The sequence below is a fragment of the Manacus candei genome, unplaced genomic scaffold, assembly GCF_025592945.1.
Source record: "Manacus candei isolate 608988 ecotype Guabito, Panama unplaced genomic scaffold, ASM2559294v1 h1tg000029l, whole genome shotgun sequence".
NCBI classification, from domain to species: Eukaryota; Metazoa; Chordata; class Aves; order Passeriformes; family Pipridae; genus Manacus; species Manacus candei.
The window spans coordinates 2,257,064-2,282,900 of record NW_026138077.1 but is presented as its reverse complement, the minus strand read 5'-3'; the positions used below and the strand labels follow the sequence as shown (position 1 = coordinate 2,282,900).

At 54.4% G+C, this 25,837-nt stretch overlaps 1 protein-coding gene across 1 annotated transcript; it reads right to left on the bottom strand.

The window, feature by feature from the left end:
- Window positions 1-789: 789 nt before the first annotated feature.
- On the bottom strand, window positions 790-24,457 carry LOC127472605 (aryl hydrocarbon receptor-like). The gene is made up of 11 exons (XM_051791065.1): window positions 24,417-24,457; window positions 24,011-24,198; window positions 11,712-11,818; window positions 8,575-8,664; window positions 7,555-7,678; window positions 7,151-7,281; window positions 6,303-6,505; window positions 6,095-6,204; window positions 5,141-5,282; window positions 3,151-4,741; window positions 790-2,161 (listed from the first exon to the last, which is right to left on the bottom strand). The coding sequence occupies exons 1-11, from the start codon at window positions 24,455-24,457 to the stop codon at window positions 2,006-2,008; spliced, it is 2,883 nt and encodes a 960-aa protein (XP_051647025.1). The 3' UTR covers window positions 790-2,005.
- Between the last annotated feature and the right edge of the window lie 1,380 nt (window positions 24,458-25,837).

Genomic DNA, 25,837 nt, shown 5'->3' with positions numbered 1-25,837 from the left:
TATTCAGAAAAAAAAAAACCAAACTGTGTTTTTTCTGATTTCCATACTGAAAAACAACAATGCAAGGGAAAAGTATCAGCTGGTTTGTCTTAAGGGACGTTTCCCATTATATAGACACTTTATAAATACATACACTTTATATTTCAATGTATCTATGCATACCTATATATAAATATTATATATGTATCATCATCATCATGGCCGGGCTTCGCGAACGAAGATTTGGGAAAGCTCTATCCACATTTGCTACAGGCACGCTGGTGGCTAATGAGGCCAATACAAGACAGACATATCCGATTGCAAAAGGCACAGCAGAAAGACTCCTTGGATGGTGTATTCTGCAAGACACGGTTCTTTCTGCGTTGCCTTTTTTCCTCGAGAGTGACCCTGCTGTGTTCTCGAAGGAGACAGCTGCGTTATAGATGGGGTGTCTCCAGGCCTCCCGATTGGAGGCCAGAGTAGACCAGTTATATTATATGTGTATGTAAATAGTTACATATAAATATTTTAAAATTTTTTTTTACACGCTCACCCTTCTCTGTCAATTTCTCAGCTCCTTTCAAACATCCATGGCAGGACCTGGCAGTGCACTCAGCATCCCAAAGGCTCTGAGTGCTGCTGGGGTGGGGTGACTAATCATTCCAAGATGATCCTTAGGGTCCCCTCCAACACAAACCATTTTGTCCCCTGCCACCAGTGGCAAGACCTGGGCTCCAATGCTGCAGCCAAGCAAAACCCTGACACACTTTAGATCAGGAAAAGACACAACCAAGCAAGGGGGATGTCAGGGGATGAGCTCTAAAGCCATTTATTGAAAGGATAGAAATTCACATGAAACCAAAGCTGGACACGCAGGAGGAGGGATGAGCTTTGTCAGGTTTCTTAAAGGGTCACTGTGTTTCTGATCTTTTAAACAGTCTTTTCATCCCCTTCCAAAGGATGCAACTTTGGGATGGTAAGAAGCTGTTTCTTCCTCCACTGGAGGGGCATAAAAATAAACCTGTCAGCTCATATTATATACACATATATGGGCTGTAGTTATGTTCTGTGGGGAAATACCACTTTCTCAGTATGTAAAATTAAGAATTATTACCCTTATTTTCTTTATCTTACTGAAATTTTCTTTTTTTTAACCAAAAACTTTGAGACTTGAAGTCTGAAGGTACCTCAGAGCCCATCATCCAGGAGAAAACCAGCTGAGCAGCCAACCTGGGCACATCACGTACAGGACAACAAACCCCGGGGTGCTGGCTACAAGAGCTCTAATCTGGATCCTAACCATGGGACACAAGAACACAAAACAGGGCTCCTTTTCCTTATAAAACAGGCAGTATCTGTACAATGTGGCCACAGCCAAAGGTGCCTGGCTGGGATGGCAGGGAATTTAATACCAGAGGCGAAAACCTTTTCTATCTCTTGTTTTTTGGACACACAGGTATTGCATCTGTGTTGGATCATGCATGGAAATGCAAAGCTTTGGTAAAGCTGGAGGACACCAGCCATCCAAAACCCACCTGTCCTTCAGGGCCGGGGCTGCCTGGCACAGGCACTGCCAGGGCCTAACAGACCATGGGAGACAAGCCACAGCCAGGGAAGCAACCTGGCTTTCCAGAAGTCTGGCAAAACACACGAAAAAAACACATTCAGGAGGTTGGATGGGTACGATGAGACACAGCAAGCGATAAATGAGATCCTCCAGCTGACCAAGAGCCACTCAACTCCTGAACAATGAGACCTGCATCACAGCCCAGCATGCTCCCAATGCCCTGGGAAATCTGTCCTCCAGCCCTGCTGCCTGCTAATGCCCCTCCCCAGGCCAGGGACCCCTCCACAAGAATGGCACATGGAGCAGGATGGTGGTAAGTTGATAAAAGGGCAAAGAAGCCCCAGCTGAGCCAAAGCAACCAACATCAAGAGCACCGGCAGCTGGGGAGGTTTGGTGTCTGCAACTTGAAGGCAGCTCCTTCCCCAGGGAATAGTCCTGCTTTGTCCATTCCAGTCTCTCCTAGAGACAGAAGTCCCCACTGGAGGCATGAGGGTGATCTGGCAGCACTTCTGCCCGGGGCTGAGGCTGGCAGGGGGGTACCAGGCTTCCTCCCAGCACCGGGTGTTCTTCAGGGAGTCCCATGGGAGAGCTGGGCAAACCATGGCTGCTGTGGGTCTAGGAGAGAGAGAAAGCAGGGGTGAGGTCCTTTGCAGGGGTTTATTAGCACTGGTCAGGCTGATCCCAGAGGGGGCTGGCAGGAGGGGGAGCAGGGCAGCCACCCCATGCACATCCCAGCCTTCCCCCAGGGCCTCTCCTGCAAATGCTGACCCGTTGCTGGCACTGGTTTTCACCTATGGACCTGCCTGGGCAGGTATCCCAGCCCTGTGGATCATGGGAAACCACGAGCACCTCAGCTGCACCTGAAGCAGTGCCTGGTCCTGCAAGCCAAAAACATGGTGTGGCCACCAAGCTCTAGAGATGTGTCAGGGCTGGTTCTACACACTCCCAGGCAGGGCCAGAGTGAAGCTCTTCAACAGAGCGAGAAGGTGCCTGGCATACGAGTTGGAGGTGGTGTGGAATGGGAGGAGGTGTGGAATGGGAGGAGCTGAGGTGCAGGTGACACTCAGATCCAGTGCTGTGGTCCTGGCCTTGGGATGCTGGAGGGCTCAGCAGCAGCCAGATGGGCTCTCCACAGGGGTTGTGCACAGGCCAGGAGATGCTTTCACAAAGGAAAGACCTGATGCTACAGAATATCATCTCACACGTGCTTTGTACCACCCATCACAGCTCACCAGTGCCTGGCTGGAACCACTCCTTATACAGAAACAGCAATTAAACAAACGATATGGAAATCAGAGTGAGGAATGGCCACCTCCAAACGAACTCACAGGCTGGTCTTTTGCTCTTCAACTCTTGGTGCAAAGAAAAGCCACTAAAACCTCCCTTTCTGGCCATGCAGTAGCTAGAGCAAGGCCATTTCCATGTACTCACCAGTCAGTGTGTGCCTCCCAGTGCCAAGGCTCCCGGGCAATACCAGCACAGAAAACACTGAACCCCAGAGTGGAGACAGGCCCTTACCCTGTGCCTGCCCTCCTGGCTCCGAGCAGAGGTGTACCCTTACCTTGTGCCTGCCCTCCTGGTTCAGAGCAGAGGTGTACCCTTACCCTGTGCCTGCCCTCCTGGCTCAGAGCAGAGGTGTACGGCCCGCAGGAATTCAGGGTCTCCAGACGGCTGCCCATGTTCCTGAAGTGCCCTGCAGCTGAGCTCGGGAAAGGGTGCTGCGGCATGGAGGGAACAGGGTTCAGCTGCTTTTCGGGAATAAGCTGGTAGGAAGGGGGAAAAAAACTGGGGTACAGAGCCATCTCCTCCCGGGAGTCCCCGCTGCCTGTGGTTTCCACGCTGCATGATCCGTTCAGGTTGAAGTGCTGTGGCAGCAGGCCGGGCCCTGGACCCAAGCAGCCCTGGTGCTGGGAGGTGAAGTCTTGGGTGATGCCATAAAAACCAGGCTGAGCTGGAGACCCCAGGAGTGGGGAAACATAGTCCTGCCATGGGCTGGGGCTGCTGCTGCTGCTGGGAAGGAGGTGTGGAGGGGAGTCGGGGCTGTGGCCACACAGCCCGTTCAGCAGTGAGTGAAGGTGTTTCGGCCAGCCGGGGCGTCCCACACGGTCCTGGCACTGGTTGGGCAGGGAGAAGGACCCGTGAGCATCCTCCTGGATGGGCTGCACGGCTGGATAGTCACCCTCAAGCCACCGAGCCCTGGGTGGCTCCTGCCTGCAGGGGGCTCCTGGGGGTGAGTTGGGGGCCTTGTCCCATGGGATGCCCTGTGCTGGCTGGAGGAAGCGGAGCAGAGCCTCCTCCCCAGCTGGTCTCCACTGTGAGCCAGAGCCATCCGACGGCCCTTCCCCCTCTGGCAGCAGCCCTGGCACAGCATGGAGGGGCTGTTCCCACAGCTGGACAGGGAGCTGGCCCAGGGCAGGGCTGGGCTGCACCACGCCCTGTGGCAGGTCCTCACTCTCTGCGTGGGACAGAGTGTGGGATGGAGCAGGGGCTCCCCGTGGGCTCGAGGACAGGCCTGGCAGGGGATATGCCTGTCGCCCTCCCTCGTGCTTGTCCATTGGAGGGCTGTGGATGTAGGAGAGAATCTGGTTGCTGGCCAGGCTGTCTTTCAGGGATGGGGAGTGCTCTGGGTCCACATTGACCATCACCATCTTCTCATCCAGCAGCAGGAGCTCCAGGTCCTCTGCGTTCAACCCCAGCCCCTCCAGGGCACTGAAGAGCTCGTTGTTGGAACAGCTCTCGTCGCTCTTAATTGACAGTGAGTCCAGGGTGGCCAAGAGAGGGTCCTCCTGCTGCGAATCCAGCAGCTCCTCTTTGAGGCTGTTCCCCCTTGAAGAAACTGGAGCAGCACCCATACTCCACGTATCCCTTCCTGCATCTGGCACGGACACGTCCTCGAGGTGGAAACTGCTGCTGCAGGAGGGGTTAGGAGTGGGAGCTGGGTGGGAGGCATACACCGCCTTGTCCTGTTGCATCACAGCGCCCAGCAGAGAACTGGGGTCAACACCATTCTTCTGGGAGCGCCCTCCAGGGCTGCAGGAGGTCTTCTTGGACTTGCTGGTTTTCCCTTTGCTCTGGAAAGGATCAGGGAAGCCCAGGAGAGGGTATGCACTTTGGTATAGGAGCGCCTCTCCTGTGGCAAAGGTGAATGGAAGATGCATGGACCGTTTCCGAAGGTGCTCTCCTCCTTCTTCATCTCTGCAGGGCGGGAAGAGCAGACTGTGGCTTACACGTGCACAAATACACCACACAAAGTGCTTCTGCAATGGATAATTCTGGTCCCTGCAAGCCAAAGCCCCTTTGCTACAACCAGCAGGCATTTACGTACAAATACACACACATTTTTATACACATACACGTAAACCCCCACATCTGCAGCAGAACCAAGCATCACCCCATCCTTGAAGGGTGGCCTTGCAGAGGGGGACATGGTTGAACAGCATGACAGCACGGTATCCTATGGCTGCTCCTTTAAAAGGCACAAGAAGCAACGACAGATCCAACATCCTGCCCTGCTCGGGGCATCCCAGAGCCCACAGCGATGGAAACAGCACGCCTGTCCCCCTCCCAGCCCGGGCTGCCCCCGCTGGCACGTACACGAGGGGTCTCTGGGTGACCACGATGTACTCGGGTTTGCCGTTCTTGTAGACGAGCCGAGCGTTGGCCTGCACCCACTTCCAGCGGTTCTCCTTCGTCAGCAGCCGGAACACCGTCAGCCCGCTCTCCCCCGTCTTCATCACTGCCAGGAGGAAGCACGTGTGCTGAGGGCTGCCACCACCCCACCAGAGGTACGGCTGCCTCTGGTGACACCGCCCTTTCCAGCCAGGATAAGCAGCTGGTGTCAGAGCAGGAGCGTGGCTGGCACACACAGGGGACACCTGTGGCCAGACAAATACCCCTCCCTGCACTCACAGGATCCCAGAATATGCTGAGCTGGAAGGGACCCACAAGGGTCATCAAGTCCAACCCTTTGTCCTGCACAGGCCCATCCCCAGGAGTCACACCCTGTGCCCCAGAGGATCATCCAAACCCTCCTGGAGCTCTGGCAGCCTTGGGGCTGTGCCCACTGCCCTGGGGAGCCTGGTCAGTGCCAACCACCCTCTGGGGGAAGAACCTTTGCCTGAGATCCAACCTGACCCTGCCCTGACACAGTTCAGGCCGTTCCCTCCGTCCTGTCCCTGGTACCCAAAGAGCAGAGCTCAGTCCCTGCCCCTCCTCTGCCCCTCTCCAGGAAGGTGGAACTGCAGTGAGGTCTCCCCTCCATCTCCTCTTCTCCAGCTGAACACATCAAGTGCCCTCAGTGTCCTCACACGGCTTCCCCTCCAGGCTCTTCACCATCTTTGTTGCCTCCTTTGGACAGTCTCTAAGAGCTTGCTATCTCCACCCCAAGCTCCCTGCAGTGACAGGAGCCCCACAGCAAAGCATACAGTAAAGCATCCTACAGGGAAAGAGCCCCTGGGCTTGACACGGCAGCCAAGGGAGTTGCCCGTGGTCCCAGCCCACTCCTCAGCACTAGGGGTGGGCACAAGTGGCCAGGGCAGGGCCTCTTACTCCTGACGTGGTTCTCGGCGCAGTACAGCGTGTCGGCGGCGTGCACGAACTGGTAGCCGGTGCCGCACATCCGCAGCTCCGCCTCCGTGTAGCCCAGGACGATCTTCCCCCTGCGGGGGACCGGGAACACACCCAGCTCACGGCTGTGCCGGGGGATGCAGCGCTGGAAGCCCACAGCACCACCCCTCAAACCAGCTCTGCTGCTTACTTGGCATCACACGCCAAGGGGGTGAAGTCCAGCTTGTGCTTGGTCCTGAAGATCATGTTCTTGGTGCGGATCTGCAGGATGGACGGGGGCTGCAGTGGGGTGGAGATGGCGAAGAGAGCAAGCTGGGGGGGCAGTGCAGACCCGTCTTCGGACCTTTTGTTCTGCCCATGAAGGAATTTCAGCCTGCCTTGCAGGTTTAAAGCCTGGGAAGAGAAGAAAAGCTCAGTATCGTGCAGAAAAGCGGATGAAGAGAGAAGAGAAAGAGAGGGAGCAGAGCTGCACTGAAAGCAAGATGTCTGTCTGCAGAGTTGGTGTAAATAGAATCACTGAATCGTAGAATGGTTTGGTTTTGGAAGCACCTTAAGAATCATCTCATTCCAAGCCCCTGCCATGGGCTGGGACACCTTCCACTAGCCCCATCCAACCTGGCCTTGAACACTTTCAGCAGGGATGCAGCAGCCACAGCTTCTCTGGGCAACCTGTGCCAGGGCCTCACCATCCCTGTGACCTATCCTTCCAAATCCAGTGCTTTGCAGCAGAGAGGAGGAGGGATGAACACCACCTACTCGGTTTAAAGACACGTCTTTAACAGAAAAACCAAGTTAAACACATGGTGGAAAAGCACTTTTGTTCAGGATTCAGCATGTCTGAGAGGAGAGGAACAAGACACACATGGAGAGGCTGCAGGTACAGACCAAGCCTGTGGAAAACAGGGGAAGTCTCCTTGCTGAGACAGGCAGATACTGCACATGGTAGAAAGGTCTTCCAAGAGTAAATTGCTTCAGCAGTGATATGAACCCCTGGCGTGAGCCTGTCCCACCCTCCTGTTGTGGAGGGTCTGTACTCACCAGGAAGCCAGAGGAATTGTCCAGGAGGCAGCGAAAACGGCACACAAAGCTCCTTTCCAGGAAGGAGGAGTTTTCTGGGGGCAGCTGATCCGGCTTGTAGATCACAGCAGAAGAGCCAAGGCTTTTCCCCCCTGTGGAAGAGATGGACTGAGAGAAGATCAAGCAAGGATTCACCCCAGTGATGGCTGGAGATCCCTAGAAAGGGCTGGAGGTCCCCAGCATTGGGCACTGCGTCAGTTTGCAGTGATCACAGCAACAGAAACTTGGGAAAAGCCACAATGTTTGGATGAAGCCATGGTTTGAGCCACACAGACATAGGCAAGTAGTGGCAGCAAGCTCTGCTCCCACTGTGTACCTGGGGAGCCACACATCTCATGCCAACTAGGATGCCAACCTACATTTACCTCCTGGGGAAGGCTCACCCTCGGGAGCGTGTGGTGGGTTGAGGGCCCAGTGGAGGTTGCGCCTGAACTCCGGTTGGTCCTCGGTGTGGATGAGCTCGAAGACACTCTGGTGCATGACATCTGTCTGGAGGGAAAACGCAACCTGTGAGCTCTGCAGCCTGTCCCTGGGTGCCAGTTTTCATGTCCCATCTGAAAACAGCCCGTCAGGGCCCCAGATGGCCAAATGAGGCCTTCCACCAACACTGATGCCGGTGGGAACAGACAGCACATCTGGCTCTAAGGACCCCTTGCCCACGTTGGGCCTGACCTCCCTCCCAGTCCTAAAGAGCCAATACAGCTTCCCTGTTACACTCTCATCCCTGTAACATGATGTCTTTCAAAATCTTAAAGCTGATTTATGGGATGAGATGAAAACATGGTTTGGGAACAAAACAGCAGCAAAGCCACCTTATCCCTACACTATTCCCGAAAGAATAAGGCTCTGGGACCTGCTCCCTTTGCTCAGGTGGACAGTCCTCATCTACCCTAGATGCTGGGGATAGCCAGCTGCGTGGGAGCAACATCAAACCACAGCAGCTGAGGGACTGCAGGTAAGTCCCACTTCCCTGTAAACCTAATCTAGTGCCTTCCAGGTTACCTGGGTGCCCAAGATAACCAAAGAGCATTGGAGCCTCATGGGATTTACCAGCAGCCACCAAAGGAGTCGGTGGCCAAGGCAAACTGGGCAGGGAACCCCAGATGTCTCACCCTGGCCATGAAACCTCATGGCCCATCAACATGGCTGGTGGACCAAAGAAGTCCATCTGTGGGCCAAAGAAGTCCTTTGTCACTTATCAGTGACCACGTCTGGCAATAGGGGGTCCAAATTCACAAGACCAAGGAAAAGCCCCAAACAGCCCCCTGAGACCCCGTGACCCCTGCAGAGCCTCTTCCTGGCAGGGAACTCAGGGCTCTTCTCCACCACCAAGGAAAAATCGACTCTGCAAACCTACCACAGCGAGCCAGAGGAGTCCCACTGACCTGATGAAATCCCAGATAGTCCTGAATCGTATGTGAGGAGTAAAATATCAGCCCTTCTGATGTCACCACCAGCACGAAGCCATTCAGTGCCTGAGGGAGAGAGGAGACATACCTGTCACACTCACATCACTCTTGCCCAGCAGGACACTGGTCACCCCAGTCCTGGCTGGCCCCAGCTGGCAGGGAGCTGAGCCACCACAGACAGCACCTTCTGCTGGGTTTCCCTGAGGTCATGCAGCTCTTCCGTACAGCTGCCTGAGCATATCCCAATCCAAACTGATGGAAAACTTTGCTTCCATCCTGGGAGCATTCACTCAGATGTAGCTTTGGAGGACATTTACACTCATCCTATGTGAAGAGCAAATAAAAATCTCTGACCTGCTTGCAGAACAGGAGTGGACACCATCAGGAACTGGTCCATTCTGGTGGAAATGAGCCCTTCCAACAACCCGGAATCAAACCAGCATTTCATGTTGGCTGCATTAGTGCTGTGTCTACCCAGGTGGCTCTGCTCTCATAGGTCCCACCTTTCTCATGGCCCAGGAGGGTCTTGGCAGCCGTGTGTGGCTGCATGAGGCTGGAAAAGCCAGGGGATGTTCAGGGGAGAGCAAACCCACCACAGTGGTGCCAGCATTGGCTGGGCATTCCCTGCTGCTGCTTGTGGATGGGGATACTGGTTTGGGAGAAACCTACCCAGTCCTGGCCTCATCTGCATCCCTCCTGTCCTCCCCAGGTGCCAGAGGAGTGGCCTGGAGAAGGACCATGGAGTGCAAAGAACAAGGCCAAGGAAGGTGTTGTCTCTCGTGCCCTCTCCCTCCCCGAGGTGGCCAACCCAGTGTTGAGAGAGCCTCAACCAGTGGAAATGGAAAAGGTTTTTGAAACTGCAGCAAAACCATCTGATTTCTGAAATGCCAATTTCTTTTTAAGCAGGAGGGAGGACAGGCCGAGTCTTTGCACCTGGAGAAGACTACAAGGGGCAGAGGAGCTTCCCTACCAGTTTGGGAGTGCAGCTGCTGTCCCAGGGGGCATGGCTTTTCATCCCTGCTCTCTGGCACCAGGCAGGAGCTGACAGGCAGAAGACCACTGCTGACACAGGCACTGGCAGGATCCAGGGAAGCATCCTTAAGTGCTGCAGGCACAGCACCAACCTTTGCAAGTCTCTGTGGCACAGAGCCCAGTGCTTTGAAGACCTCGTCATCCCCCTGCCAGGGCAGAGAGCAGGCCCGCAGGAGTCCTCCCTGAGCTCAAGTGATAGAAATCACTGTGACTCAGTTTCCCCAACTCTGAAACGATCCTGACAGACAGCCAGTTTAAACCTTCGAGCCCACAGTGCTGCCTAAGAGCAAAGGTCATGAAAACCCATGAAAATCACTGGTTTACCTCCCCAGAAGCCAGAGCTTTCACTGCCCTGACAGCACCCCGTGGCCACCCCTCCCTAAGGGCAACAGGTCCCCGTGGGGACACACTGTCAGCAGGAAGCAGGAGCCCTCTGCAAGGCAGGGTCTTGCATGTGGACCCCAGAAGCCCCAGAGCCAAAACCATCCTGTACCACTAACCTGGCAGGGAAGCCACAGTAGCCAGCCCTGGCTGCTTCCTCCACTCCATAGTGCACAGACATCAGGATTAATTAGGGTCTGGCGTGTAGGCTCAGCCAAGTCCAGCTATTGTTGCTGCCAACTCCTGTTTCATTGTCAAGGTCAGTGTTTCTCCCCCCTCTCCTTCCCTTTATTCCGGGCACAAATGCTCTCTCTATTTACTGGGGTTGATCTCAGTGTGTGGGAATCTGCTGCAGAGGTTAATTAGTGCTGCCAAATGCACTTTAACCCTTTGAGCAATTTCAGAGGAGGAGAAGGGAAGAATCAGAGTGGACCAAGAGACAAAGGAACTTTGGACATCAGAGGTGATGGATTGGATGGAAATAAGTTTATAAACATGTAGGAGCATCTCCTTGGGGCATGAAGGCAGATTCAGAGCCCCTGCCACATCTGGAATTCCACTGACAGACCCCTGGGAGAGCCGAACCTACACCCAGAGCTTTTAATGCCCAGTTTGGTACCTCTAAAAGGATAGCATCCAGCTCTGGGAGGAGTTAATGAGCAGGAATCAACCCCCAGCAAGCCCTGCTGAGCAGTTTTGTTACATCCTAAGGGAAAACCCTCAGTTTTTTGGTTGTTAACTAGCCTGGCTTTAGCACTTCTCTCCCTAGACATGGAGATCCTGGCTCCTCAGCTCTCCAGCAGGACAGTAATTACAATTCCTGCTGAGTGAGTGTTTGGAGGGGAGCTGGGGCTGCCCAGCATGCTTGTCCCATGCTGGAGGCCAGCCAGGCAGGGGTCAGAGCTGCAGCCTGTGCCCGGGTGCCAGGCAGGGAGGAGAGACCTGTGTCCTTGCAGGACCTTGCGCTGCCAGAGCCTGACCTCCTCCTGTTCACTGTGCACAGTTTGGAGACAGGTCATCTCCTGCATCTCTGAATAAACCATGGAAGCAGCAGGCTCAGCCAACCATGCTGCAGCATCCCCAGCCTTGTCTCCAGCATCACCAAGGGAGCTCTGGCAGAGCTCCTGGGATACACCCTGGGACTGTGGGCTGAGCACACAATCAGCACCTGTCTATGTACTGAGTGGCATCACTGCCGCAAAATCAGGAAAGATTCCCATGACATTTTCTTCCCTGTTTTCACCAGTGTTTGCACAACATGCTTGAGTCAGGACCAGTGTGCCCATGCTGAAAACAGCACTCAAACACCCTGGTTCCCACATAACACCTATGGCACATTTACACATGAGAGTGAAGAAACAGAGATGAATCTCTGTGCTCAGAAATCCAGCACTGCTTCTACCAAGATGTTTCCTACACGTGGACAATTTACAGATGCCAATTTTCTCCAGGAACGATGGGAAAAGCAGGAGAGCAGCAACACAGTTTCTTCCCCAGGGACCTGAGGAGGTCTTACACCTCTGCTCAGTCACAAGCACAGAGAGCTACACCACACAGAACCACGGCTTCACCAAAACACCTGCCACCAGCAACAGAACAGCCTGCTTTTAGGGCAAAACTCAAACGAGCTGGAAAAGGGCCAAGAGGAAAATCCCTTGAAGGTATTTGCAAGAGAGAGGTGGCCAGTGAGGAGCACTAACCTGTAGGAGCAGCTCTCCCTCCGGCACGGCTGCCGAGGCTGGAGCGGGCCCGTTGCCGCAGTCTCCATCCCTCTCTGCCTCTTGGGCACCGCCATTCTTCAGAGCCACTGCACGAGGGAAAGGGAAGGGACATCAGTGCTGCAGGAGCACACACAACTCACCGCCTTGAACATTCCAAAAGTGGACCTGGCTGCAAAGCTGGACAATGCTGTGCCAGGGGAAGCCACCATGGAGTAACAGTCCTTTGCTTCACCCCTCAAAGAGCCGATTTTAACAGGACATTTTCCCCAGTACCCTGAACTGGTTTGGTTTGTTTGGGTTTTTTTTTTCCATTCTTTTTTCCCTCCTGGAACTTTAATGACCTACAAGTAATAAGCAGTTAAAGCCAGGGATCCTTAAAGCACGTAGGCATCAGAATCATAAAATCACGGAATTGTTGAAGTTGGAAAAGACAGCCAAGATCATCCAGTCCAACTGTCCCAGCATTGCCAAGCCCACCACTAACCCATGTCCCCAGGTGCCAATCCACAAGTCTTTTGAACATTTCTAGGGATATTTCCTGGGCAGCCTGTGCCAATGCCTGACCACCCTTTCAGTTAAGAAATTTTCCCTAACATTCAATCTAAACATCCCCTGGCACAGCTGGAGGCCGTTCCCTCTCCTCCTGTCCCTTGTTCCCTGGGGGCAGAGCCCGACCCCCCCCGGCTCCCCTCTCTTGTCAGGGAGTTGCAGAGCCAGAAGGTCCCCCCTGAGCCTCCTTTTCTCCAGGCTGAGCCCCCCCAACTCCCGCAGCCACTGGGCTCATGTCCAGCCACTGTCACCAGCACCCCAGCTCCTTTTCCAGTTTTCCAGTTGCTCTGCCCCAAGCCCGGAGCTCTGCAGGACCAACAGCAGCAAAAGTCTGTCCTCCACTCTTCCAGGATGAGGAATGTGCCATTTTGAAGGATGTAGCTCAGTCAATGATGTCTTGTTACAGTTCAGCAACACAGTGAGTTTATTCAACCAAATTAAGGCAAGTCACAGCTCACAGTGGGAGAAAAACAACACGGAAAACACATGGATACAAACACAGACATCCGAGATCTAATAGTGGTCGATGCACAATCCATACGGATGAGGAAATCTGTCACTCAGTTTAACTAAAAGATGTGTCTGCAAATTTTGCTCTGTGCTCCCCAAGAGAACAAATCCTGAGGATATTTTAGGGTGGATAATATTAAAAGCCTATGCATGACAGGCCTGTCCAGGAGACAGAGGAAGCTGTAGGAAAGCTGGGAAGCTTCTTGCCAGCACCATGAGGACAGAGGACAGCATTTGCCTGCTGCTAAACCAGCTGCTCCCCCTGGAATGTGGAAGGAAAGGTGTGAGGCACCAGCTGCAGCACCACTGCAGCCTGCCAGTGCTCAGAGAGGGCAAGAGCTCTTTTGGATTTGCCTTTCCCAGTTCCTGTGCTACATGTGCCACAGAGCTGACAGGCTCAGATGCAACGGGAACAAGTGGACCCTGGAAGCAATTTAATGGCCCAAAAAGCTGTCATGGGGAGCAAAGCTGTGAGCAGAGACTGAGCAGCGACTCAGAAGGCAACAGCCACCAGCACATAAACAAAACCAGGCTCTGTAAAACTCGGCTCACCCTGTGCTTTGCCAAAGCAGCTGCCGCAAATCAGCTCCTCCATCTGCGTGGAGCAGGTCCCGAAGGACTCAGGTGCTGCAAAAGGCAGATGTTCCAGCTGCATCTCAGCCTTCCAGGACCACCAGATCTAAAGCTGAACCCAGGGGCACCCATGAGAGAAAGGGTGGTTCAGTCTCCACTGTGGAGCCCCCCCATGCAACAGCATTTCTCTATTGGGAAGGCAAGCATGTGGCAAAGGCACATGGCCCCCTCGTCCACTGCCAGGGCTCCCCTTGCATCCCAAAGCCCTCCACACCCTCAGCAGGCACTGGCTCGCAGGGGGTGGGAATAAGGAGGGATGCTGTGGTCTGCAGAGCCTCCTCACCAGTACACACCTCAGGCTTTGGGGACAAAATGTTCCTCCACCAGGCACAGGACCATCCCAAAGATCGACTAAGCTCCATAACCAAAGGTAAAGCATGTCCCAGCTCTAATATTATGAGGAAAACACCTGATAGGGCAGTAAACCCCCTGCTTCTGGAAATTCCCCTCGAGCTCAGTCCGCCCAGATGATGTCAGGAGCTGTGTGGACACGGATGGGTCAACACCAGGGTTGAGGTGTTTGTCCACCCACGGGTCGGTCCTGAGCGTGGCCTCGCTCTGTCTCACCCCAAATGCCATCCCACCATGAGGGACCATCCAGGGTCCCCTGCCCAGGCTGGAGCCCAACACAAATCCCAGGCAGGGACAGGCCATGGGGCAGAGCAGCACGAGAGCAGAGGGCCACAACAGCCCTGTGGTGTGGATGGAGCAGGTTTGTGCCAGCACCCTTCCGGCTTTTCCGATCGTTGGGAGCAAAATGTAGGAGTTATGAATTATTAAAGGTCTCCAGTCCTCCTCTGCGAGCTCCCAGCCTGCTGTGCCAGAGGTGTGAGATAAAAATAAACCTGGCTGACAGGAGAGCAGCTAAAGGGTGCTGTCCTCTGCTCAGGGGTCTGGTTTAATGGTTTGATATTACCTCTGCAAAAGGAAATCTTAACTCCGATGGCTAAAAATAAGACTTTGCTATCAGCACCTGGGCTCTGGGGTAAAAGCAGAGGAGGGCCTGCTGTTCTCAGTGCAGATTCCTGCCATCAAACCCAACCTTGCTCCTGCAAACAGGATCGAACTACTGGGGCGTGAGGGCTGCTCTCGTATAAACCACAGTTCCCATGGGGGTTTCCCTGCCAACTTCACCAAACAGCGCCTTTTCCACCGAGTCACCCAAGGAACCCCAAACACGACCTGCTCCTGGGTGTGGCCACCCCCGGCTGGCCTCCTGCCCGGTGTGCCCCGGCTTTGTCTGCCCATAAATAGCCCCTCGCAGCCCCTCGGGTCAGCAATTCAGCAGAACTGTCACAGCACATCAGGTTGACGGGGCGGAGACGAGCCGGGGAACCGCCGCCGCATCCTCCCCCCACCCGGAGAGCAGGGACCGGGAAAGGTGCCCTCCCGGCACAGCACTTCACGCAGGGCAGCGAGACGAGGGGCAACCTCTGCCCTCGCTGCGCAATTTTCAGCGGAAAATAAAATAAAAAGGGGGGGAAGAAAAAAAAAAAAAAGGAGAGAAGTGGCCTTTGCTGGGCTCCCTCCCTCTGGCCACCGGCATCGCCTTTGCTGCTGGAAGGAGAAAGGTGAGGAGAGACAAGTCGGTCACCTGAAAGCAGCAGGGCTTGCACAGTTTTCTTGCTATTTCTTCCAAGAAAAAGAAAATACAGCTTCTGCCAGGCCCTGCAGGCTATTTTGCCACAAAAAGCCTTTTAGCTGAGAGGAAGAAAACCTCTCCCTGCCTGGTCCCATCTCCGAGGAACAAACTCCCTGCCCGATGTGCCTCCCCAGGGGAGGATGATGCTCCCTGCCCCTGGTCATCCTCACACACAGGTGCCCACGGTGCTCACCAGGACTCTGCTGCCTGGCCCGCTGCTGTCACCCCCAGGAACTGGAGGGCAGGGGGGGCAAGGAGGTGGCTTTCCTCCCTCCATCTCCAGGTGCTTCCCTCGGCACTCAGCCTGGGAAGCTGTTTCACGTGATGCTGAAGGGACACCTCACTGCCTACCAGGTTTGCCAGTGAACTCCTGAACCTGCCAGGGCTTTGCAGACCTGAGAAATCTCTGCACCACCAAGCGGGAATTAACATTTTTCAGAGGATATCTCCCAGCCCCCCTTCCCTCCACAGGGCAAAAGCTCCCGGTGGGGGCAGTTTCACATCATCTGCTGACTGCAGAGGAGGAAAACAACACAACTGGATCCCAAACCTGCCCCAGGTGTCAATGCAGGAGTAGCAGGAGCAGGAAACCAAACTAATTCATGGCTCTTCGAGGGCTGCAGGCAAGGGCTGGGCCATCTGCATGGCCATTGTTAGTGGGAGCAGGCCTTGGGGAGGGGAGAGAGAAGGATTTTGGTAATAGTGCTCCCTGCAAGCCCCAGTGTGTATCAGTCACTCTCAGGGGGAAGGAGAGATTGATTTATTACATTAATTGCCTTTTTGTGGCAATTCCCTGAAAAGCTGGTCTTCCACTCAGGGGAGTATAGACCTTACCACGAGGGACCTCCAGATTCCCACCCACCCCTCCAGCTTTGAGATGCTCATGGGCAGAGGGACCTGCAGCTCTGCTGCTCAGTACAGCCCCTCAAAATTGTTTTCCTGCGCTTTATTGCAAAGAAGAAAGAAAATATTGAAAATATAGAAAAAAAAAAAAACACAACCAACCACTCAACGCTTTGGGTTTCTTTTGAATAAACTGAGGTTGTTTCATGTTTAAGAATCACTTAAAGGAAAACATGGTGTTGCCCCAGCCAGAGCAATATTTTCCTTTAAAATGGACAGGGGCTTGGAGCAACCTGGTCTAGTGGAAGGTGTCCCTGCCCATGGCAGTGGGGTGGAACAAAATAAGCTTTTAAGGTCCCTTCCAACCCAAACTATTCTATGATTCTGTGACGCAAAGGGATCAAAATTTGGCCCAAATGCCTTCTTGGTTGCCACGCTCAACCCAGTCTCCTCCCCGCCTCAGTTGGTTTCTCATCAGAGCTGTACAAAGCCCGTTTTCTAGCAACTGGAAACTACTTCTTGACTTTCCATTTGCTTATTCCTAATGGATACTACGGTTTTACTTAACTTAATACCTGCCACAGCTCCCTGTTGACACAAATTTCATTAAACAGATGAATTATTTATCCCTGCCTGAATGGTGTGGATACACCACCTTCTGCGAACACGCACAGTGAATAATGGATGGCCTCTTATCAGATCTAATTGCACTTTTAGAAGCAAGGAGGCCTTAACCACATGTGGTTTTTTGTTGTGTCACCAAAGGCACTTGGGTCTCAAAGAGAGAGGCACGTGCAGAAGTTTAAACAAGGACAAAGATGACAAGGACCTGCCAGGCTTTCCCTTCCTCCTGCAGCATCAGCAGCGGTTTGAACTCTCCCGCTCCCACTGCTCATCCCTCAGGAGCTTTAGGTGTCCACCACAGAACGGTTTGGGTTGGAAAGGACCTTAAACACCATCTGGTTCCAGCCCCCCACACCATGGACAGGGACACCTTCCACTAGATCGGGAAGGATCAGCCCAGCCCAACACCCTAACCAGGAATTTCTTCCCAGCTCTGCTCCCGTGCTTTCCTTTGAGGGAGCCTTGAGACACCCTGGCAGCCACTGAGATGGCAGTGAACCCCAGGGACCCCCAAGAGCTCCCTACCAGCGACTCTTATGAGAGCCAGGGAAAAATACTTGGCAAGGAAAGCGCACAGCAGGAAAACTGCTTACCTAAGGGAAGTCACAAGACTTTTCCAGCTTAAATTGCTCCTCCAAGGCCAGCTCATTACCTAGGCAATTAAGAGAGAAGGGTGATCACAGGACCAGGCTTTATTTTCTTAAACCATCCCTTAGGCTTCACTGCTACAGCTCTGCAGTGCTTGGCTGAACAGCTCAGAAGGAAGGAGAGCAGACAAAGTGAACAAGGTTAGTTAGTCCCACACATCCCATCTCAAGGCCTCACCCCTAAGCAGAGGTTCCAGGGGCACAGTTATACAGTCTGTAATAATTATATAATTAAAAGCACTTTTCCAGTCTGACCCAACTGCAGCTCAGGCACTTTTTGGGCTGTCACAGCTCCAGCAATGACAGTCTGGATTCATATCAGTTTTTTGAGGGTGAAGTTCAGCCCTGAGGCTGCACATCGATGCTACAGCAGCCACCTAAGATTTTAAGAGGACTCAGGGAAAATCCCCAAGCCCTCAATATCCACAGGAGCGTCATCTTTTAAAAATACATGTGTGAGGCAAACTGCCTGAGTTTTGGATACACGACCTTAACCTTCCATATAAAATGTACTCACGCCGAGCTCAAAACCACACGCGGCCCAGGACGACGGCTACATCTGATCCACGATCACAGGCTGTGCAGCTGGTAGTCCACCTGGAGCCAAAAATTTCCAAGGTCTCAGCACATGTCAGGGTGTTTTCCTCCTCTCCTCCCAGCCAGCAATGCATCTGAGCTGCCCAGAGGCTGCTGGCAAGCCGAGCAATCCAGGCAGGATGCTGCACATGGGCAGAGGTGCATCTGCATCTCTGAGGATTTCCAGGCAGAATTAGCCCAGTGCTGGCTGGCAGCAAGGTTCACAGTGGGGTTCAAACATGCACCTCCTGGCACCATGGATTGACCTTTTCCTACAGTTTATACACCCCAGAGTTGACTGAGAGTATCCAGAGAAATCCCATGAAATGAAGGCTGCAGGTCAATTGCTGAATGTCGGTGCCACACGACTTGTGACAGGTACAGGGCCCCTGGGGGACACCCAGCTGGACACCCAGGGGCAAGTGAGTGCTCTCACACACCAGAAGGGCCAGGCTGGCTGTAGGATGGGAGGCGCAGCTTGGACACCCTTCCCAGCACGCTGCAGGAACAAACTGCAAGAGACACTTCTCCAAACTGAGCCCTTGCCCGTTTTGACATCTGCCAATTGACCTCCCACCAGGAGTTTAAGTGGCCCAAGCAACACAGATGGTACCTGACAGCCACATGACAAGGTGCCTTGGAGGCATCTTCCTTTTTGGCTAACAAATCCCCACGCAGGGAGAGACAGCAAACCTTTCCCTGCAGCATCTCTCCTTCTTCTCTCCCCCTTTCCAGAAGGTGAGGGAGGCAGAACAGACAGGGACCGCTCCTCCATCAGCCACCAGTGCTTGCTGGGCCCTGGCACCAAGGGGAGCAACGGGGAGGGATTAGAGGGGAGCAGCCGCCAGGCACCGCCGGGATAAGATGCTGGCACACGGCTGGAATGACGTGCCGGGATAAGATGCTGGCACACGGCTGGAATGACGTGCCAGGATAAGATGCTGGCACACGGCTGGAATGACGTGCCGGGATAAGATGCTGGCACACGGCTGGAATGACGTGCCGGGATAAGATGCTGGCACATGGCTGGAATGATGTGCCGGGATAAGATGCTGGCACACGGCTGGAATGATGTGCCGGGATAAGATGCTGGCACACGGCTGGAATGACGTGCCGGGATAAGATGCTGGCACACGGCTGGAATGACGTGCCGGGATAAGATGCTGGCACACGGCTGGAATGACATGCCATGCCGTGCAGACCCCGGAGTGGGGGCACGGGCCACCAACAGCGGGACTCGGGGTAGGGGAGAGAGAGGGGAGGATGGCAGGAGCGGGGCTGCTTGGTGGCTTGGCTTTGCTGCACCGCCCCAAGGACAGTCCTCAGCATTATGGGAGACAGAGGAGGGGGCCCCCAGGCTCGAGGCAGACGCAGATCCCTCAGCTCTGGGCAGCCGCAGCCCTACGGCACAGCCCCAACCTCCACCAAACTCCACATGGTAAAAGAGCCTCCTATAGAGCAGGGAGGAAGGATAAGGGGGCAAGTGACAATTAAAAATGTTTGTTCGCCAAGGGGGGAAGGAAATAAGACACCTGGGGGGACTGTTGTAGAGGAAGAGACCTGGATAGGAAAGGAGAAGGTACAAAGCCCTGAAGTCAACCAGCACTGATGGAAGCCAATCTCAGCTCCCCCTGGTCCAGGCTAATGGTGCTGGGTTATGGACAGTGCTGCCTTAGCAGCAGGATGGGACGTGGGATGAGCTGGAGCGCTGGCCAGGAGTGGTTCACCTCTCTGGCAGGACATGTTTCCCAGTGTCTCCATCCCTCCCATGGCCCTGCTCCCACACCTAAGTTCACCTCAGCCACGAAGCAGCATTCCCGTGGGCAGAAAGCATTTGTATATACTTGGGATTGCAAACTCAGGCAATGGGGCCTGGGAAAGGCACCTGGGAATTTCACGGAGAGCAGCAGTGCTGCTCCATCACAAGAGAAGCCTATCCCATCCTGATGTGGATCAGGAGGCTCCAGGAGGAGACCACAGCCAAGTTCCCTCCTTTCCCAGAGATGCTGAACGCACATGGCAAACACCCGGCACTGAACTGCTCCCTGCTCTGTTACGCTGGAAAGATTATGTACAAAAGTTGAACAGAATTAGTAGACAAACACACACATGGATGCTCTTGTCCTTTGCACTTCCAAAGACCTGCAGAAAGCCACCACTTGGCATCAGGGTGGCAGTAGGAACACAGCAGACACACCAGCCCAGTACTCAGCCTGAGGAAAGGATTGTTTTGATAAATAATCCTGCTTAACAAAGACAGTGTTTAATGATCTCTAAACCACTCCAAAGATTAAACAACAGAACATTGAGCAGCCTTAAATCCTCTGATTCCTGCCATAGAACTTCAGGCATTTAGTTGTGTCCCCAGACAGGCAGAGAGGCAACAGGGGCAGCATCACTTAAGGCCATGTGAAGTATAAAAGTCCTCATGCCCAAAGGCAAAATGTGTCTTTTTAACAAATCAAAGACCTCCCAGCAAAATCTCACCGAAACAATGTTCAAAACTCCACTGTTCAGATAAAAGCACATGGAGGTGCTTCCTGCACACAGTATCTCAGCCACCTCTAACGGCTGAACAGCAGGTTCACTTCCAGAAAAGCAAAATAAGAAGGACATGGAGCTGTTGGAGTGAGTCTAGAGTGAGCCACCAAAATGCTCTGATGGCTGGAGCCGAGCCCCTCTGCTCTGGATCCAGGCTGGAGGACCTGGGGGTGTTCAGTCTGGGAAAGAGAAGATTCCAGGGAGACCTGAGAGCCCCTTCCAATGCCTAAAGGGGCTCCAGGAGAGCTGGAGAGGGACTTGGGACAAGGGCCTGGAGTGAGAGGACAAGGGGGAATGGATTCCCACTGCCAGAGGGCAGGGTTAGATGGGATACTGGGAAGAAATTATTCCCTGGAAGGGTGGTGGGCCCTGGCACAGGTTGCCCAGAGAAGCTGTGGCTGCCTCTGGATCCCTGGAAGTGTCCAAGGCCAGGCTGGATGGGGCTTGGAGCAGCCTGGGCTAGTGGAAGGTGTCCCTGCCCATGGCAGGGGCTTGGAATGAGGTGGGCTTTAAAACTAAAATATTCTAGGATTAAAAATACAGGTATGTGTCTAAGGAGAGCTGTGGAGCTCTGCCTTTTGAGGAATTTATCACAGGGCCAGAAGGTGACCAAGAGCCTGAAAAAAAAACCAAGAGGAGCTCCCAAAGATTTTACCAGTGACCAAGATCTACAGCCCACCTGCTTTTAATCACTTAAGCCTATACAAACTTCCCCAAGATGCTGAAATAAAATTAAAACCAATCAATTAATAATTAATAAATCAATAATTATTTATTTATTCTGGCTGGAGAAACGGCGGCTGGCATAACCCTGCTGGGTGAATTACTGTCAGAGGTCATGGGCAACACCTGAGACCTGCTTCAGATGTTTCTCCTCACAATCCATGGCAGCACACCCCAGTTTCCATCCTTGCTCTCCCATGGTCTGCTTTCAGGGAGCGCTCAAGACACACTGGAGTGGGGGACATGAGGGCTCCTCCTCCTCCTCGCTCCCTGCTCCATTCCAGGGTTTACACAGCCTGTTTCTGAGCTGCCTCTTGCCATGCTGGCTGCTCCCAATAAACACAGAAAGCCCCCAGACCACTGGTGTTTTCTGATCTGATCTCACCCAGGACTTGTGCAGCTACAACTGTCTCCTCGGGATCCCGTTTTACACTTCCAGGGATGCTGAGCAGGACTTGGAGAACACGAGCCCTCCTGGCCTCCAGGTGCCCCTCCTAACCCTGCTCCCTGACAGACCAAGGGAAAAAATAACCTAAACACGTAGATAGCCAAGAAGGAAAAAGGAGAGGAAGGAATAAAAAGAGTATTTTGAACAGGAGCCTTCCTAAGGTGAACTTTATCTCAGCTCCAGCACAGCCACACCACTCCAGCATTCACTCCAAAAGGAATAAAGTCACTTAAAATCATTCAGTTTTGTCGATGAGCTTGCCCAGGGCTCCTCTGCAGGATTTTTTTTTAGTTATTACTTTGTTTTAAAGCACCAGGAGAGACTCAACTAGGTCTGCAATCACTATTTGCCTCTAAAAGGACGAGGCTTTCCTCCTTCCCTCCCTCCCCTGAATTACAGTGACCTGCCTCGAAGCAGAAAGGAGCGGGCACCCTCCATCCCACAGCCTCAGGCAGTCGGGAAGTTGGAGCCATGAGATCAACCCAGATGGAATGAGGGGCGGGGGGGGGGAAGAAAAAATGAGAGAGAATCTCAGAGCAGTAAATTTCAACCAGTCACCCACGGTGTCAGGAATGTGGGAATGTCAAGCCCCAGGACGCACAGCCCTAGCAGGATGTTTGTGGAGCAGCAGGACCATGTTCCCAGGGATGCTCACCCTTCCCTGGCTGTGCTGGGGCAGCATCCCAGTACAATCTGCCTGGAAAGGATGATAAACCCCAAAATAGCTCCTGGTGTGGCACTTCCAAAGTCATGAAGTCCCAGCCCACGGGGCGGGAGCCTTCAAAACAGCGGGACCGACTGTCCTCTCCCTCAGAGCATCCTCACAGACAGCATTCCAAATCCTTTCCAGAGCAAAACCAGCACGGAAAACACAGCCAATACAGCCCAACAGATTGACCTAATGCTCCAAGGCAAACAACTCTCCCTGGCCATTCCTTTTCCAGCTCACCTGCTGGTCAATCCTTCAAGCGCAGTTTAAAGAACAGAAAAAGGGGGGGGAAAGGAAGTATTGAATATATTCAGAGATTTGGAGTTAAACTGGGAAATTGTGGTGTTTCTGTGGCCACATGCAGCATTCTCAAGGCACTGCTACTTCATCAGGAAAACCCAGGGATGCCTCAATGCCGTCCTGTGGGCTCCTATTAACTACAATTACAGTGCAGTGGAATGGCTCCCAAAAATCAAAGGTTCCCAAATAAACTGTAACCACATCACAGGGAATTATTACTCACTGTCAGCACACCAAGTCTATCCTAACAGAGGGGGAAAAGTCACTTGCATGGGGAAACTTCCCAACTGGGTAGCACCAGGCTCAGCCACAGTCCAGGGCCACGGGAACTCTCCAGCCTAAACTGGAATTTTCTACTTCAGCAGAACCCATGAGCAAAATCAGCTTCATCTCTCCAGATCCCTCCGATCCCAAATGAGTGCCTGGCACAATGCAACCAGGGCTGGGCAGCTGGAGAGGGCACAGCGAGGAAATGAGGGGTCAGAAAGGGGGGAAAAGCAATTCCAGGGGAAAGAAACCAAAATTCTGGAGGGAAAAAGATGAAATTCTAGCGGGGGAAAGCACAAAATATTCGGGGGAGGGGAACAAAATTCTAAGGGGTGAAGATATGAAAGACACAAAATTCCTGAGAGGGGAGGGAAGACACAAAATTGGAAGGGGGAAAAACACCACCAAAATTGGAGAGGGAGGGGAGGAAATAAATTCAGGGGGGTAACCCCAAAATTCAAGGGGGAAAATAAAAAAGAAAATTTGAGGGGGAGGGAAAAAAAAATCAAACCCAAAATTCAAGTGGGGGAATTCACAAGAAATCGAGGCAGGTGGGGGAAATCCACAAATTTCGAGGAGGGAAGAAAAAAACAAATCAACAAAAATTCGAAGAGGATAGAGACATAAAAAGTTGAGAGGGAAAAACCCATAAGGGGTGTGGGGGAAAAGGAAAAAAAATTTGAGGGAGGAAAAAAACCCCCTCAAAATTCAAGGGAAGATCACACAAAATTCTAGGAGGTAAAGAAAACAAAAATCTCGGGAGGGGTGGGACGGGGGAATCCCACAGAATTATGAGGGAAAAAAAACCCCACAAAATTCTAGGGGGGAAAAACACCCAAAATATTCTGGGGAGGAAAACAAACTTCGGGGCGGGTAGAGAGGGAATTCCAAGAGGGGCGCAACAATATTGCGGGGCGGGGGAGCAATTCCAGGGGGGAGATGCAGCAGCGGGGGGACACACCGCACAGTTCCAGAGGGGATGGAGCAGCGGGGGGACACACCGCACCATTTCAGAGGGGATGGAGCAGCGGGGACACACACCGCACAGTTCCAGAGGGGATGGAACAGCGGGGACACACACCGCTCAGTTCCAGAGGGGATGGAGCAGCGGGGACACACCGCACCATTTCAGAGGGGATGGAGCAGCGGGGGGACACACCGCACCATTTCAGAGGGGATGGAGCAGCGGGGGGACACACCGCACCATTTCAGAGGGAATCCCGAGGGGGAATCGCGATTCCCGGGGGGAAGCCGTCCGTCCCTTACCGCCGAAGAAGCTCCTGGCGCGCAGGAAGCCGGCGCTGAGGCGAAGCACCGAGAGCTTGTCCAGCCCGGCCACCACGTCGGGCGGGAAGGGCAGGAGCCCCGCCAGCCGCTCCAGCTCCCGGTTCAGCCGCTCCCGGTGCCGCTTGGACGGGTTGGAGCTGCCGCCTTCGGCCGCGCCCGGCCGCGTCCTGCCGGGGGGCACAGCCGCGTTACCCGGAGCGGGGACACCCCGGGCCTCGCCCCCCTCAGCCCCGGCCCCTCGCCCCCCTCAGCCCCGGCCCTCGCCCCCCTCAGCCCCGGCCCTCGCCTCCCTCAGCCCCGGCCCTCGCCCCCCTCAGCCCCGGGCCTCGCCCCCCTCAGCCCCGGCCCTCGCCCCCCTCAGCCCCGGCCCCTCGCCCACACTCACGGCCGCGGCAGCGGCTTCCTCCGCCTGCGCCCCGCGTACATGGCCCGGCCGGCAGCGCCCGGCGCCGCTCCCTCGGGGAGAGCCGGCGGGAATGGGAATGGGAATGGGAATGGGAACGGGAACGGGAGCGGGAACGGCCCGCCCTCGGGGAGGGGAGGGGCCGGGGGGATCGGGGCGGGATGCGGAGGGGGGACCTTGGCTGTGGAGAAGCGGGATCTGGGGTCTGAAGGGGGAGTGGGAACTGCGGGCGTGAGGAGGAATATGGGGCGGTGATGGGTGAGGGGGATTTGGGGTCTGAAGGGGGGATTTGGGGTCTGAATGGAAAGTGGGAACTGCGGGGGCGAGGGGGGGGATATGGGGCGGTGATGGGTGAGGGGGATTTGGGGTCTGAAGGGGGGATTTGGGGTCTGAAGGGGGAGGGAGGGAGGGAGCAGGGGGGTGATGAGTGAGTGGAGTGTGGGGGGATGAGGGGGCATAGAGGGGTTGATGGGTGCGGACAGGGTTGAAGGGGGATTGGAAGGTGGGGGGCTGATGGGTGAGGGGGGATGTAGAGGGACTGATGGTGGTGGAGGAGGGTTGAAGGGGGATTTGGGGTCTGAAGGCGGAGTGGGAACTGCAGGGGTGAGGGGGGATATGAGGGGATGATGGGTGAGGGCGATGTGGGGGGATGAGGGGGATTGATGGGGATGGAGGGGGTTAAAGGGGGATTTGGGTTCGGAAGGAGGATTGGAAAGTGGGGGAGTAAGGGGCTGATGGGTGAAGGGGGATATAGAGCAGGGTAGATGGTGGTGGATGTGGTTGAAGTGGTATTTGGGGCCTGAAAGGGGAGTGGGAGGTGGGGGGAATAGGGGGTGATGAGGGATGTGGGGGGATGATGGGTGGGGGTGATGTACAGGGATCGATGGTGGGAGGAGGGCCTTGAAGTGGGATTTGGGGTGTCAAGGGGATTGGGAGGTGAGGGGATGTGTGGGGGGATGAAGAGGGAATGAGGGGATCATAGGGGGTGGGAGTGATTGGGAGGTGGGTTGATGGTGTGTGGACGGGGGGAATGGGGGAATTTGGGGTCTGAAGAGGGGTTAGGAGGTGAGGTAGGATGGGGGATGTGAGGAGGGTGAGGATGGATGGGATGAGCAAGGAGGTGGGGGGCTGAACGGGGGTTGAGAGGTGAGGAGGGGTGTAGGGATGATGAGAGGTGGATGGAGGCTGAGGGGGAGTGGTGGGGTTGGGGCGGCGAGCCCCCCACCCACACAGGTGAGGGGAGGGAGCACTGGTGTCACTGCAGTCCCTGCATGGCAGTGACACCGGGAACCTGTGTGTGTGTGTGTGTGTGAGCATCACGTGTAACCACCTGTGAGCCCCAGCACCTGACAGGGCAGTTTGGGGGTGCGACAGGGGGACACTGTCACACCACTCTGCTGCCT

Bases quoted from the DNA above. Each gene is read 5' to 3' on its own strand.
- LOC127472605 (XM_051791065.1), bottom strand. From the start codon at position 24,457: ATGTACGCGGGGCGCAGGCGGAGGAAGCCGCTGCCGCGGCC. The intron at 24,199-24,416 runs GTGAGTGTGGGC...GCCCCCCGGCAG, and splicing joins AGGAAGCCGCTGCCGCGGCC to GACGCGGCCGGGCGCGGCCG. The intron at 7,282-7,554 runs GTAAATGTAGGT...TCTCTTCCACAG, and splicing joins GGGTGAGCCTTCCCCAGGAG to GGGGGAAAAGCCTTGGCTCT.